The sequence below is a fragment of the Sus scrofa genome, chromosome 6 (assembly GCF_000003025.6).
Source record: "Sus scrofa isolate TJ Tabasco breed Duroc chromosome 6, Sscrofa11.1, whole genome shotgun sequence".
NCBI lineage: Eukaryota > Metazoa > Chordata > Mammalia > Artiodactyla > Suidae > Sus > Sus scrofa.
This window is the reverse complement of record NC_010448.4, coordinates 98,373,465-98,388,133: the sequence shown is the minus strand read 5'-3', so window position 1 is coordinate 98,388,133 and position 14,669 is coordinate 98,373,465. Positions and strand designations below refer to the sequence as shown.

Sequence of the window (14,669 nt, the reverse complement as noted above, 5' to 3'; positions counted from 1 at the left end):
GCAGAAATCTGAATTCGAGCAATGACCTTTTGCTTTACAGGTTCTCATAAGAAAAACTTGCCTGTTTCATTTTTTAAAATTTGATATATTCTTAGTTATGTACACTGGATTTTTATCCCTGCTTAAATCAGAACCCCTTTAGATTTGCAGAAAATTCCAGAGGAGTCAGACTGGATGGGTCCTTCGTATAGTAATCCTGAAGTGTAATAACAGCATTCCTAGGGAACACTATACCTGTAACAAGCTGAGACCCACCCAGGCCATGACACACCCCAAATACGTCTCAGAGCAGCCAGTGTCCCTCCGTCCTGGGAGAGCTTTGTGCATCACCTTGGAGACCAGGCTTTTAAGTCCCCAAGAGTGACCTGGCTGATGAGGGGGTATAAACCTACAGAGGTGGTCCACTTGACACACCAGGGCTGGCGCTTTGTAAGTGCTGGGCCTGCAGAATGAGACCTAAGTGGGGTGATTTTAATGGGGTGGGTGTGGGGAGAATAAACAGACCAGTGATTCTTGGGGGGTGGAGGTGGGGAGGAGGCCTGCATAAGCGTCTGTCTGGGGAGAGCCCAGATACCAGAGAGTGAGCATTGGATTCACCGAGGCTAGTGGAGAAGAGAGGAGAGGGAAGAGTAGTGAAGAGGGTAGGGAAAAGATGCGAAATTCTGCCAGCTCCCTTTTGTCTGGAGGTGATCCTGCCCTCAGGAACCTACCTCAGTTTTAATGGAAAATCCTCCCACTCTGGCTTGGCCAACTTTTGGGAAGTGAGAACTAGTTTGACTGACTTTTGGGAAGTGAGAAGAAAGGCCAAAGGGAAGCACTTCTCTGAACTTATGCTGTTCCGTCCAGGACGGCAAGGTGCTCAGGAAGGCTACTGGAGGCCTTGCCAGGGCTGCTTTACCACCACGTATCTCTGCAGCTGTGTGGGTGTAACCCTGCTTAGCAGACCTGGGGACAGTGAGGTCCTGTGACCAGGCTGGGAGATTCTGGAGAGGCCTCTTTTCCTCCTTCCCACACAGAAGACCAGCCTTGCTGTTGATACTAAATAAAAGACAGGTACCAATACAAGCATCTCCATGTTGCACAGGACCTGCATGCATGTCCGTCCAGCTACGTTTTGAACAATTTAGTCCAAATTTGTGTAATCCTCCGCAGCCCGCTCAAGCCAGGAGAAGCCCCCACTGCCCTGGGAGATTAATGGCCATTTTCCAGGTTTTTTTGTTTGTTTGTTTGTTTGTTTTTTGAGGAGGAGGGGGGCCCGGCATTTTGACCCCAGCCTTTTAGGAGGTACCCATTGTGTGGGGCTACCTGGGTGCCGGGGAGCTTCAGCATGGCTTCAGGAGGAATAAAGCCAGAAAAACCAAGGTGGGTAGTCTGCTGGGGGGACAGAAATGTCTTTGATCAAAATTGGCACGTTAGGACAGAGCCCTGAGAGTTCAGTCAGGGGATGAAGTTTAAAGAACAACGTTCTTTCCAAACTGAAATGCCAGGCATAACTCAGGTACATATGTCCAAAAAGCTGACGTTTCCATGGCAGCAACACAAGAGGTGGCCTGGGTGGATGAGGTGCCTGCCCCACTGTGGAGAAGAGAGGGCAGTTCCCAGAGGCCTCTTGACAGTCTCAAGCCTGAGCCTCTTTGTTTCCCAGTCAAGGAAGGATGCAGAACGCTGGCCGCCAGCTACCTATTTCTAGCTGGTATTCTGAGGGCCAGGCGTCTGTCCAGACAAGTTGTAGCATTTTCTGCCCTGGGCAAGGCAGCTTCCTCACTAGAATGTTTCCCTTTTCAGATGCCGACACGCCTGTTTTGGAGGGAGACACAAGGCCATCGCTTCTAGACCCATTTTCCATTACATATAGGAGACCGAGCTCTGGGCTGAGAGTGACGAGCTGTATGGGGGTGAACTGAAGCCTGCCCACCCTCATAGTATTAGGGGATGGGCTGCAGGGTCAGACCCTCAGATCCTCCTTCCCATCCTCACAACTTCTGTCAAGTGCCATCTAATGACGGGGGTGCACACAGCCTTCCAAGTGCTCCCTGTAGATGACCACGGCGCACAGCATCTCCGGTGACGCCGCCAGTCGTGGGGGCCAGTCCCCAGGGGAACTGACGGGTCCTCCTTCGGCCCCATAGGCTCTGCAGAGCGGGCTCCGAGGCCGGGCTGGTTGAGGGGAGGAGGCCCCGTCCCGGAGGCGGCCCTAGGGGCTGACGCCGTCGGGGGCGTTCCTGGGAGCCAGCCGGCGAGGTTAGCCTCGCAGCCCCGGGAGGAGCCGGCGGCGGCCACGTGACCCACCGCGGCGCGCCCGGCAGCCCAGAAATAGCAGCGGCGGATCCGCCCGCGGGCTGCGCAGGGGGGAAGGCGGGGACCGGAGGACGCCGGCTGGCGGGGCGCGGCGCGGCCCCGGACGATGCTGAGCTCCTGCCCGGCCCGGCCCAGAGCTCATGATGGCCATCCGGGAGCTCAAAGTGTGTCTCCTCGGGGTGAGTCCTACGCCGCCGCCGCTGGGGACCCTGGTCCGTGCGTCCCCCTCCTCCCCGCGCCCCGTCGTCTCCGCGCCCTGCTGGTCCCTGCTCCCCCTTGTCTCCTGCTCCCCCTTTGTCCCCACCTTCCCCTGCGCTCCCTGGTCCGTGCGCCCCCAGTGTCGCAGGCACCCCCTGGTCCGCGCGCCCCTCTTTCCCGGGGCCCGCTCCCAGTCCCGGCTCTGCTGGATTAGGGTCCGAGCCTACTCGGGAGCTTTCTCTATTCGGTCCACCGCCGCTGGCCCGCGCTCCGGGGGCCGCTCGGGCCTCGCCAATCTCGGGCTGGGCCGGGAGCCCGGGACCCCTCCGCCGGACTGGAGCCGCGGCCCCCGCCTCCGGGAGCTTTCTCCTTCGCCTTTAATAATTTCCTTCCTGCGGAAACTTTAAGTTAGCTAAGGTGCCGAGTCCTTTTGCGTCCCGTGGGCAATTGGTTTATTTACTTTTTTTTTTTTTTTTTTTTTTTTTTGAAAGCTCAGCTCAGGGTGAGAAAACGCGAGGGGATGACCCGGTGGCGGGAAGGTGAAGAGAGAACGTACCATAGAAAACGCGCGCCTAGAAAACTTTCGAGCTAAGGGTAAAGGCAGGATGAGAAAGTCCTCCTCTGACCCCACGTCCCTCCCAAAGTGGGTCACTCTGAGCCTGAAGAAACGTGGAGGAAGCCAGAAACAAAGACAGAAACAAACACCCAAGGGATGAGGAGCTGTCAGATGGCACAGGGCAGCCCCTTGGGGGATTCAGATGGTGTTGAGGGGCACTTCCTTTTGGGTGCCCACATCAAATTACAGGATTACTTCTTTGGAAGGAGCTGGTTTTAAGCCCTGTTTTCAGCAGTTTTTGGCATTGATGCCTAGTGTTCAGCCCTTGGCAAATCTGGTCTCTCAAGTAAACCATTTCCAAAAAAAGCAGCAAAGGTTGGACCCGTTCTGTTTTTCTCAAAGCGGTGCTCACTGGTCTGTCAAGGAAGACGTCCAGAAGCAGATAAAGAAGAAATGGTTCTAGGTTAGGATGGAATTGTCCCAGGCCCTGGGGCTGTCTGGATACCCTCTAGGCTCTTCTGGAACCTGGGGCAGGACACTGCTCTTGGCTGTCTCCCCTCACTGGCCTTTGCTAGAACTCTGGTGTCCTCTGGCTGTCCTGTTTGCCTGGAATTCCAGGGGATCAAGCAAAGGCCCTTCCTTCCCTGTGACCCAGCACAAGCCTCTCAGCATTCCGCACCCCCTGCTTGCACAGCCCCACCACCTGGATCTGACTGGGATGCTGTTCTCATCTTCCTCGGTTGACCTTTAGCAGCATTGCAGGAGTAGGTCTGCCAGGCTCTCTAACCTAGTCCAGACATAAATCCAGGAATCCCATATTTTCCTTTCAAGGAGTCATTTCAGCCTCAAGGAAGCTGGTCAAAGATGCAGAAGGAAGGTCTGGTCCCAGGGAACCAAGGGGCAACTCTGACGTGTGTTTGTGTGGGTCAGGATTGGCCTTGGGAATAAATGAAATTGGAAATGATTTTCCTTTTTTCCTCCATGCTCTCTCCTTAGTCATCTACTGGTGGCACAGGCCCTGCTCCATCCCATGAATTATTTTCAATTTTGCTACTGTTTCCTTTTTTCAAGGATGAGTGTTTCCTTCTACAAGGAGCAGATCAGGTAGAAAGCCTGGGTTCTCCTTCTCCCCCATTCACTGGCTGTGCAGTATCGGACAAGTACCTCAGTTGCCTCATCTGTAAAATGGACATAATAACATCTTCCCTTTAAGTTAGAGGACAATACCAGATGGTCTTCTAAGACACACGGTGCCATTTCCTGCTATCCTGTGATTCCAGGATGACAGCAAGCTTGGGAGATGAGAAAGCTAGAGGAGATCCCTTTAACTTTTCTTCTCTTATCTCTAAGAATGGAACAGTTGCATTTAGTGATTTCCTGGAGACAATGCCTCTCCTTGTCTGCTGGTCCTTTGCAGTGGCTTAGCTGGTAGGAGGTTGAGCCTGGAAGGGATGAACAGTCCCAAAGCAGAGCAAGAAGTTTTCTGGGCAGATGGGGAGACCTTGAAAGCTTCAATCCTATCACACCCTATCCATGCCCCCTCCTCCTTTTTTTTGAGAGTGGCTCTAGGATTTAGTCTTGTTTAGGTCAGAAGACACCTTATGTGGAATATTTGAAAGGGCCAATGACCTTATTATCACACTGTGTAATATTTCTTCAGTCCCCCGGGTTTGGCTGGTCCTGTCCTGGGTGATATGTGTGACAAGCTCTGTTTGCAGCTGCTCTTCTAAACAAGGTGCTTCTCCAGGTGACACAGCATCTGGGTGAGACCAAAGACATGTAACTGCTGAGTCTGCTCTCTTGACTGGAGAGAGCCCTGGGAATGGGCTGGAAGAGGGAGTTAGCACCAAGCTGAGTCCTCCCAGATTTTAGCAGGAGCCCCAGCTGCTTTGTTCTTTGTAAGAGAGGCCTGTCTTTTCTGGATGAAATCTTACACACAGCCAGCCCTCAGCTTCCTGTTTTTAGCCCCCTCAGATTGCAGTATGACCCAGCCCTTAGCAGCCATGCCTGCTGCTAGAATCACTTTCTGTTGGGCTGCCTTGAGAAGGGGATGGGAATGGGACCATTTAGCTGAAGTCTTGCTCACTTCAGAGTCTGAGGGCTTGGTCCCTCTGTGCCTGGTTGAAGGTCCCTGTCCCTGATTACCTGGGGCCATGCTTCCCCATTTAAGGGGCATGATTGGTTTCAGCAAGGGCAGTGCAGACTTTTGCCCCTCTTAGCTTCTCCCCGCGGGGGTGGAGGTTCCTGACTGGAGGGTCATTTGTAGCAGGTGGTGTGTACCTGTGTCTTCCAGAATCCTGATGTTTGGTGTGTCTAATCTTATTTCTTTGGTGAGCACTCCCAGATGGAACTGACCTCCATCTGTGGAACATTCCCTGAATGCTTTGTGCTCTTGGAGAAGCCAAGGACTCAAGAGCATTGGGTTTATTTATGGTACCTGTTAGAAATTCTTGGTTCTTATTGTTGTCAAGGGTGGACTTTGTTGTGTTTCTCCCAAGCCTTTATGAAGCCCTTTCCTGGGATAAGCTGGGCTGTGGTGGAAGTGAGCCGGACAGGAGGGTGTTGACAGGGGTTCGCATTGGACACGGAGGACCCACGAGTTTCATTCTGGCCAATTAAGTAACTAACAGTCGTCCTTCTTTGTAAATCTCAGCTAGTATTATGAAACATGTAGCTTAAAAAACAACTCCATTAAAAACAGCAAAGTATGTTAAAAAAAAAAAAAAACTAACAAAAACAATATTGAAGCAGCAGCTGTTCCAACCCCAAAGGTGGAAAGCTTCCCAGTATGCATTTTTAACACACATCACCACGTGGCAAAAAGCAGGAGAAAGAAGAGGGGAAGGGAGAGGGAGGGGGAGGGGGAAGGGAGAGAAGGGAAAGAGGAAGGGGGAGGGAAGGGGGAGGGGAAGGAGGGAGAGAGAAGAGGATCTCTCTTTAATTATTTCCTCTGGGTGTGTACAGTTTTTAAAACTGCTTCCGGATGGAATCCCAAAGAGATTTCTATTTGGAGTTTGGTTGTCTTGACGACAGTTTAGAGATTTCTGCAACTTCCTCAGCAGCTGAGTGGCATGACACTGTCAGGGGTTTGGGGAGGCTCCTGGCCTCTATTAGAATCTGCACGGCTGTTCATCAGGGTACCTGGGATTCTCTGCGACATCTAGGCAGTGGGGACTTCAGCAGTGTATAGGGCCTTCCCAGAAGGGGCGCCAGGACCCACAGACTGCTCACAGTAAGGCAGACCAGTCCGAGCTGCAGACCCTGCTCTGAGTGGGGATGCAGGTGAGTTACTGAAGGTGTTCAGTACGTTAGGTGATCTGTTGTATCCTCGTGGAAGGAACCCGTACATAGGATGGGAAGGAGCAGACCAGGGGCATCCGTGGCATTACCATCCAAGCCTGAGATCTGTTAATTTTTTTTTTTTTTTTTTTTGCTTTTTAGGGCCACACCTGAGGCATATGGAAGGCTAGGGGTCAAACTGGAGCTTCAGCTGCCAGCCTATGCCACAGCCACAGCAACGCAGGATCCGAGCCACATCTGTGACCTACACCACAGCTCACGGCAATGTCGGATCCTTAACCCACTGAGCGAGGCCAGGGATCGATTCCTTGCCCTCATGGATCCTAGTCGGGTTCATTGCCTCTGAGCCATGATGAGAACTCCTATTGCCATACTTTTTTTTTCTTTCCCAGAAACTGGCATTTCTTTTGGAAATTGGGGGTATTTGGGGGGGGTGTAGTCTAGGAACATGTTTTGTGTCTGATTCCTCTGTTAAACTGAACCCGATGGAAGGTGTGGTTCGGCATTGGTGACTGTGGGATGAGGATAAATATACACGATACAGGGGGATGTCGCCCAGCAGTGCCATCAGGCCCTTACTCCTCTCCTGCTCAGGGTCGGCAAGGCTGCATCCTGCCCTCTACCCAGCGTGGCCCAGGTGGGTACACCAGAGTCCTTGTGGAGCATCTTCACGCTGACCTGGTCCCTCCCCACCCCTCTCTGTAGCCCTCAGCCTGTGGCCCCCACCCCCACCCCTGCCCAGTGTCCCTGTTTTAGTGAGCGTGTTGTATCCCTCAGATCTGCTCCAATGCTGCTATAGACGTTGGAAAATAGAAAACTACATTTTAAGGTGCCAGCACATGGAAAGATTCTGAACTCATGCATTAGAAAAGGCCTTCAAATTCGGTGGTGTCTTGCAGGTTAGACTAATTTCAGTGCTTCTGTGTCTGCACACATTACACTTCTTTTTGACTTAGTTTTAATAATTTGTAACGAGTGTTTGAAATGGGAATAGGCTTTCCTTCACTCATTCACTGATTGTCGAGCAACCTGTCTTTTCTGATGGGACCAATGAGTGGCCACAGGTGGACAGGACGGCCACGACCCCTGCCCTCAGAATGCGCTCTGCCTTTCCTGGGAAGCAGACACAATGACACAATGACCTAAATGACATCCCTTGTATTCCTGTGACAGCTCAGCCCGGAGCCATGTGCGACAGCAGTACTAGAGCAGGAGGACAGTAAATATCAGACGTGGGGGAAAGGGGGAATAGGAGGTTTTTGCTCAAGGTCTGTTTTGCATACCTGTCATGGACAAGGTGTTTGTTAGCTCCGCTGGAGATAGGAAGTAGGGAGGGTGAGTTCTGGTCCTGGCTTGTGTGGAGAGGCTTCTGGTGGCGCAGGGAAGACAGGCATGTGCACAGCAGCCAGCATGCAGGCCTTGGTGATGGGTGGATGCCAGAGGTGTCACATGGTGCCGTGGGAGCCAAGCAGGTGAGCACAGTGGGGGCTGGGCACTGAGCTCTCTGGAAGGTCTCTCAGCCTGGGAAGGATGTGCACAGGACCACAAAGGACAAGTGGAGCTTTGACAGGAAAAAAGCAGGTTCTGGATCTCATGGTATCTTCTGGAAGGCTGAGGTGGTTGGAGGGGTGTGGGAGGACAAGGAGAACAGCCTTCCATTCCCAGGTTGATGTGTCTTGCATTCACCCAACCTTCTCTAGCAGGGGGCCAAGGGGGAGGGGTCTTTTCTTCTTTTTTCTTTTGGCTACACCTGGGGCATGCAGAAGATCCCGGATCAGGGATCGAACCCTCACCACAGCAGTAACAAGGCCAAATCCTTAACCACGGGGCCTACGGGGAACTCCCAGGGGGTCTTCTGTTTTAACTCCCCTTTCCTGTTTTATTTTGAAAAATATGAAACTTGCAAGACAGCCTGAAGAGTGGTAGAATGAATGTGCATGGCCTTCTCACCTGGAGCTGGGAGGGAAAACTTTTTGCCTTTCTTGCTTTTCTGAGTTTTCCTGTCTCAGACATACACAAATCATGCTGGATTTTCCTCTGAACCATCTGAAAGTATTGCAGACATGATGACACTCACTTCTGACTTCAGTGTGTAGCTTTTCCGGGACAGGCCATTCTCCTTCCTGCACACTCACCCCAGCAGCAAACCCCACATGAGTTCAGGTGTGTAGTTCACACCCAGGAGGCAGTCGTGGATCGTGTATTCCATTTGCTCCTCACGTCTCTCATCTAAAACAGTTGCTCCCTTTTTCTCCTACCATGACATTGGCATTTTTGAAGAATCCAGGCCAGTTGTGTTGTAGAAAGTTCCAGATCTCGGTTTGTCTGTTTACTTCCTCGTTGCTTCTTCTGGGCTAAGTGGTGGGAAGACATCATGTATTATATGGAAATATTCCTTCCCATTTCCCTCTGTGGCACTCATTCAGTAAATCCTCCTGGCCTCTATGTGTGCTGGCAGGGCTGTGTTTCTACACAACACATGGCTTTGACATGGTGGATCTGACACTTTAGCAAGGGCTGAAGATGCAGAACGGAAATCCACTCTGGGTGAGCCAGGGGCTGAGCCCACCCACCTTCTACCCGCTCCCCACCCCTGGCTCCAGCCCCCTCACTGGGCTGTGTCCTGTCTTTTTCCATCAAGCACTGACCACCACCTAACAGGCCATGTGATTTTATGTTTTCCATCTAATTGCTAGAGCTGTTGAGAGTCACAGGTGTCCCAAGGGGCCAGAGCTGTTTGTCAGCAGAAATAAGGAAAAGAAAAGAAGGATTTAACAAATGGGGTCCTGAGTGGGTTTCTCGCTGCAGAGGCTTCTGTTTTGAGAAGTCTTTTTCTGATCTGTTTCCTTGCTCCCAATGCCCCGAAGTCTCTGGAGGTCATGACTGTGCCTTCTGCTTGCTGGGATTTAACCCAGATTGTGGTCTGGGCAATTTTCGATTTCTCCAAAGATGCCTAGATGACTTGGGTTATCAGAAAACTGGGCACCAGGGGAGAGAAGCAGAACCTAGGGGAGGTCATTTCCCTCCTCTTCTCTCTTTGGAAGGCAGATCCTCGAGGGCTTTGGGTCCCTTTGTGGCAACAGTATTTGTGTTTCTAGAAGAAAAACATACGTGGAAATTCCAAGGTGGCGCAGCGGGCTAAGGATCCGGTGTTGTCACTGCTGTGGTATGGGTTTGATCCCGGGAGGGCATGGCCAAAAAAAAGAAAAAAAAAAAAGATGCCTGAAATCTCCAGAATTACTTCCTTTCTGCACTCATGGAGTCAATGTTGTTGCAGGACCTGCAAATAAATGCATTGTCCTAAAAAGTGCCTCTATCCACGTTGTCCAGGAAGGGAGAGGGGAGAAAAGGAGGGATGGAGGGGGTGAGGGGGAAGGATGTGTGTGTGTGTGTGTGTGTGAGGGGGGGGGAGAGAAACACACACAGATACACACAGAATGGCAGTCATGGGCATGCCACACACATGAACACTGGGTATCACATAAAACTTGCCTCCCTCCTCCCACTCTCACTCTCTCCCTCCCTCTCTGATGAAATGATTGGCTAGGGCATTTACATTTATAGCAGGCTTAATTAAGAAAATCTTTTATTTTTAAATAAAAGAACATCTCATGGCATCAATATTACATCTTTCAAAGACATCGTTCATTTTAGGAGCGAAGATATTTTCTAAACTTTTCATAACAAACTTCTGAAAAACTATTTTTCTCATTATCTGTGCTCGTTTTAGTTAACATTTGAATCGAGTGATGAGGTTGGGGAAAGCCTTAGTAGTGAAATGGCAAGTGTTGGGTGGCGTTTGCTACGGCAAAGACAAGGGATACAGGACGATGCCTTTACCTCATGTCTTCATTGTGACCTGTACCTGTGCTAACTTGCCCAAGTTTTGTTTCCTCTGCTGAGTGGTGAGTTCAAAACCCTGCAGCTGTGACATCTTCTCTTCTGCCCTCCTCAGCTCCCGGCTCACCTCCTGAAGGTCTTTCCTGCCTTTTGTTTTCTATTCAGATGACTGCTTCTCTCTTTGACGGTCCACAGTCCAGCCCACTGTCCTGCTTCATATTTGTCCTGCTGTCTCTCTTTTCAGCCCCCACATTCTTCCATCATTTTGCTTCCTTTTTCTCTCCACTTCTCATCAATGAATCATCAGCCTGTCCTTTAAAGAGGCATCCAGGGCTTGGCTCTTAGAGGAAAATGTTTCCAACTCTGCTTCCCCCCCCCCTTCCCCACTGAGCGGGGAGTGTGCTGAGCCCCAGTGCAGTGACCTTTCCTCTGGCTGCCAGTGTCAACCAGAAAACCTGGCCAGGCTTTTTGAGGGGATGACACAGGCAGTTCCCCAGGCTTTTTGTTTTAGTTTAAAACACAACAAAAGGGGATCTGTATAAAGTAAATGAGGATTTATGTAGTGGGTCCTATGCCGTGGGGATGAACAGACACTTACCAGGCATGTGCCAAGCTGTCCTACAGGCAGGGGTAACGATGTCCCACAGCAGAGAGGGGGCTCTGTCCTTGGGTTTCCAGCCCAGCAGATAGAGCAGAAAGCTGGAGGTGAAATAGCAGCACCAGAGGGCTGTGGGTGTCGCATGATGCTCAATTGCCAGGTAAGGGGGTGGGGCGTGGGCATAGCCAGGGAGGACCTGTGAGTGCTTGTGGTGCAGAACAGAGAGTGTCCAGAAAGAGCTCAGGTGGGCCAGAGGCTGATTGGTGCTCAAAAATAACCTATCCTTTCTCTTTTGCTTCTGTGCATTGGTTTATTTAGGGAGCATGTGTTACTAACATAATTAGCTAAAACCTATAAAAATTTACTGCAGGGCCCAAGGAGACGTTTGATGGGTTGAGATCCTTTTGGTTGTTCCTGGAAATAACTAGCACACCAACAGTAAAATTGGAAAGTAGATTTGGATCGTTGCTCGGGCTCCTGTTCAGTCTCAGGAGCTTTGGAGTGTGGTGAGTGGCCTTGTCAGGGTGGGCTCTGCAGGTTTCCTGTGCCTGTTCATTTCTATGCTGTTCTGTGAAAGGTAAATAACATTACCCCCAGATCTTCCAGGTGAGCCTTCTGTAATAGTGACTTTGATGCCCATTAAAACCGGCTGTTGAAGGAGATGGAGTTCCCAGGTGGTACGGGGGTTAAGGATCTGGTGTTGTCTTTGCCATGCCGCCGATCACCGCTGTGGTGTGAATTCGAGCCCCCACCCAGGAACTTCTGGAAATATGGGCGCGGCCAAAAAAAAAAAAAAAAAAATCCAAAACAAAAAATTGGCCAAGGAGAGGAGGACCCAGTCAGAATCAGCCCAGATGTTGGGCTGGGGCCATGTGATGACCCAGTGGTTCTGAGCATGTGCCCCAGATATTGACGGGTCTGCCCCAGGGCTGGGCACATAGTAGGCAGCAAGGTGGACACACAGTTCCTGATGGCCAGAGCCCACATCCCAGTGGGAGTGACCATACCCTAGGGCACTGGATGCCTCATGTGACAGATGGAGAGAAGGCCAGGAGGCCCTGATTGGACTGTTTGGGAGGCTGTGGTGCTAAGTAGGGGCTTGAGAAAGTCCTCGACAAGAAGGCCTTTGAGTAAATGCAGGGACAATGTTATTGAGCCATCTGGGCCCTCCTGGTAGAGGGGACCCCCCTAGGGTGAGGGGTTGGGGGGCAGGTGACTTGGAGGAGCAGCAGGCAGGCCCATGCAGCTGGATCAGAGTGACTGCTGGGAAGTGAGCAGAAGCAAGTTTGGGGTCCTGATCAGTGGAGTCTCCTGGAAATCCAGTGGGGGCCGTGGGAGGTGTTGGTGCAGAGCAGTGATGTTGATCTGACTCACCGCCACGAGGATTCCTTGCAGCCGCGTGGAGGGTGGACCACGAAAGGCAGCACAGCAGAGCCCATGGCAGGCAGCAGCCTGGGTCACAAGCAGGGTTCGTTTGGGCTACTGTGAATGTAGAACCAACAAACTTTGTTGGCAGATGGTGTGTGGAATTTGAGGGAATTAAACCATGCCAGGTACAGGGTGACAGAGCACACTGACCCTGGACCCTACCACCGCCCTGAGCCAGTTCCCTTCAGGGAGCAGCACCATCCATCATGTTAGACTAAAGGTCATTTGAGTGGACCTTGTTTGATAGTTTGATTTGCATTTAATGAGTACATTTATCTTTTCCATACTTTAGCATAGCAAACACAGTTGGTGTGTGCTTTTACTCTTTGTACGCAGTGTATACTCTTAGTATGCAATGTCTACACTGGGGCTGTGGGGTTGCTTTTCTCTTTAAAGGAGGCTGAGAAGCTCAGTTCTGACCACGAAAGCTGGCCCTGCGCCTGTGGAAGCTTTGAGCCTCTCAGGGGCAGCGTGTGGTCTGTACTTGTCTCATTTAGTCCTGGGACAGCCCTGTGTGGTGGCCCTGTGCTTCTGGTTTTGGTGTGAGATGGGCTTTTAGGGTCCAGCACATCCCCTGATGTTACAGGGCCGTGTGTTTGCAGTGGCCTTGAGCTTGGCTTTATCTGCTGCCCATTTTCCACCTGGTGTCCGGAAGCTGCGATTCCCAGGCCTTTTCTTTCGTGACTCCCCTGGGAGATACATGAGCAGCGGTGTCATCGGGTTCAGGAAGTGTCAGTTTGCAAACCCTGAATGGTGAGGCCCACAGGTGTTTGGCGTTTCTAGGTCTGCAGTTGAGCCATCTGGACAGCCGTCCTGCTAGCAGAGCACAGTGGGCAGTGGGGCCGCATCAGGCTAGCAGACTGGGTGCTTGTTCTGGCTTTGCCATTTACTCCATCCCCCTAGCAAATCACATAACTCTTTTTCCTCCTTTGTAAAACGCTGGCAGTTTGCATAGACCACCCCTCTAGCTCTGCCTGGCCGTCTCCCCTCTGCCCCAACCACTTTACACCCTGAGAGTCTCAAGGCTTGGGTGAGTTTAAATAGATTTGTTCCACCGGAGGAGCTCCAGTTTCGACATTTTCTTTAATCTGCTTAGCTGTGGGATCTGGCAAAGCCTAGGTGCTAAGTGATAGCTTTTGATTTACTATATACTTCGGTTGGTTTCTGAATCAAAGTCAGATTCAGGAAAATTTAGAAATTGTGTAAATTTGAGGAATGGTGCAGGGTGCCTTGGATACCCAGGGCTGCAAGTCAGATCTAGTTCATTGGTTTCCCTATGCAACAAATGTTTATGGAGTCACTACCCACGTGCATGAGTTTTACTAGCTGTTGAGTGTGTTTTGAGTTTTGTTCATCTGTGACAATGTTCATCTTACGGAGAATGACAATCTGGAACATTGCATATATTGAATTCATTTAGTGGTTGTTGGAAGAAGTTTTTGTGAGTGAAAAATTTGGGGGTAGTAGCTAAAGGGAAAGAGTGACGCCTTGAGCTGAGCCTTAGCTGGGTGGTACCTGGCTTTGAAGTGCAATGGCTTCTGTGTTTGGACCAGTTTTAGAAAAATAAACAAGCAAAATGATGAGTTACAGTTTCCACCATCTGTAGCACTTGAGTATTTTCTGTGCTGTAAATCTTTATTTGTTTCGCCTTCAGTGTGCGTGGGATTACTTCCATTGGAGGTCACCCAGCAATTGCGAGGTCAGTGGGCATTGTGAGTCTAAAAGTCAGGGATAAATTGAGCTTATTGTGTAACACAGTCCGTATAAAATGACCCCATATCCTAGGTTTTTCATCCCTGCCAGATAGCGAGCAGGGCTGGAGCCCTTCTTCACGATAGGACCTCTCTGTTGCCTGTAGTGATGGGCTGGAGGGCACACACTCCAGTCAGTGAAACTGGCCCCACGCTTTGCTTGTTGCCAGTCAGAGGGGGTAGAGCCCACCTCCAGGAGGACAACACTTCAGTATTATTGTGAATCCAGAGGCACCATTTCTCCTTCATCCCGATTCATTCGTTCCTCAGCCTAGAATTCTGATTCCTTCTCTCTGCCTAGAGCCCCAGCCTGAACCCCAAGCCCCCTCTCATTTTCCTGGGCCTTCACCACTTCCAGGAGCCGCCCAAAGGGTGGTAGACAGAGCTCCTGGCACTGTGGGCTGCTGCCTCTGGGTTCACAGCTTCTGTTCTTGCTCCGTGGCTGCATCTCCGTGCCCTCAGTCACTGCATCCCCGCTCGTCTGCTGCAGCCTCTCCTCCCCGCCTTCCCACATGTGAATCCATGCATGTGATTGGTGAAATTTCACAGATGTGAAATGGGCTTGTTGCTCTCTGACGGACAGAACTCACCCGGGCTGGGCCGTATTGCTTTTGTGGCCCATAATCTTCAAAGATCCTGGGATGGAGGAATTTCTTGGCTCGGTTTCCAGTAGGGACCGATTCCCAGAGCACCTGTAATG

General features: G+C 51.1%; 1 protein-coding gene across 1 annotated transcript in view; it reads left to right on the top strand.

The window, feature by feature from the left end:
- The window catches only part of RAB31 (RAB31, member RAS oncogene family), a 107,214-nt gene continuing 94,821 nt past the window's right edge, over window positions 2,277-14,669 (top strand). The window contains exon 1 of the mRNA XM_021096057.1: window positions 2,277-2,477. Within this exon, the coding sequence (XP_020951716.1) occupies window positions 2,439-2,477 (39 nt within the window). The 5' untranslated portion in view covers window positions 2,277-2,438. The remainder of the gene's footprint in view (window positions 2,478-14,669) is intronic.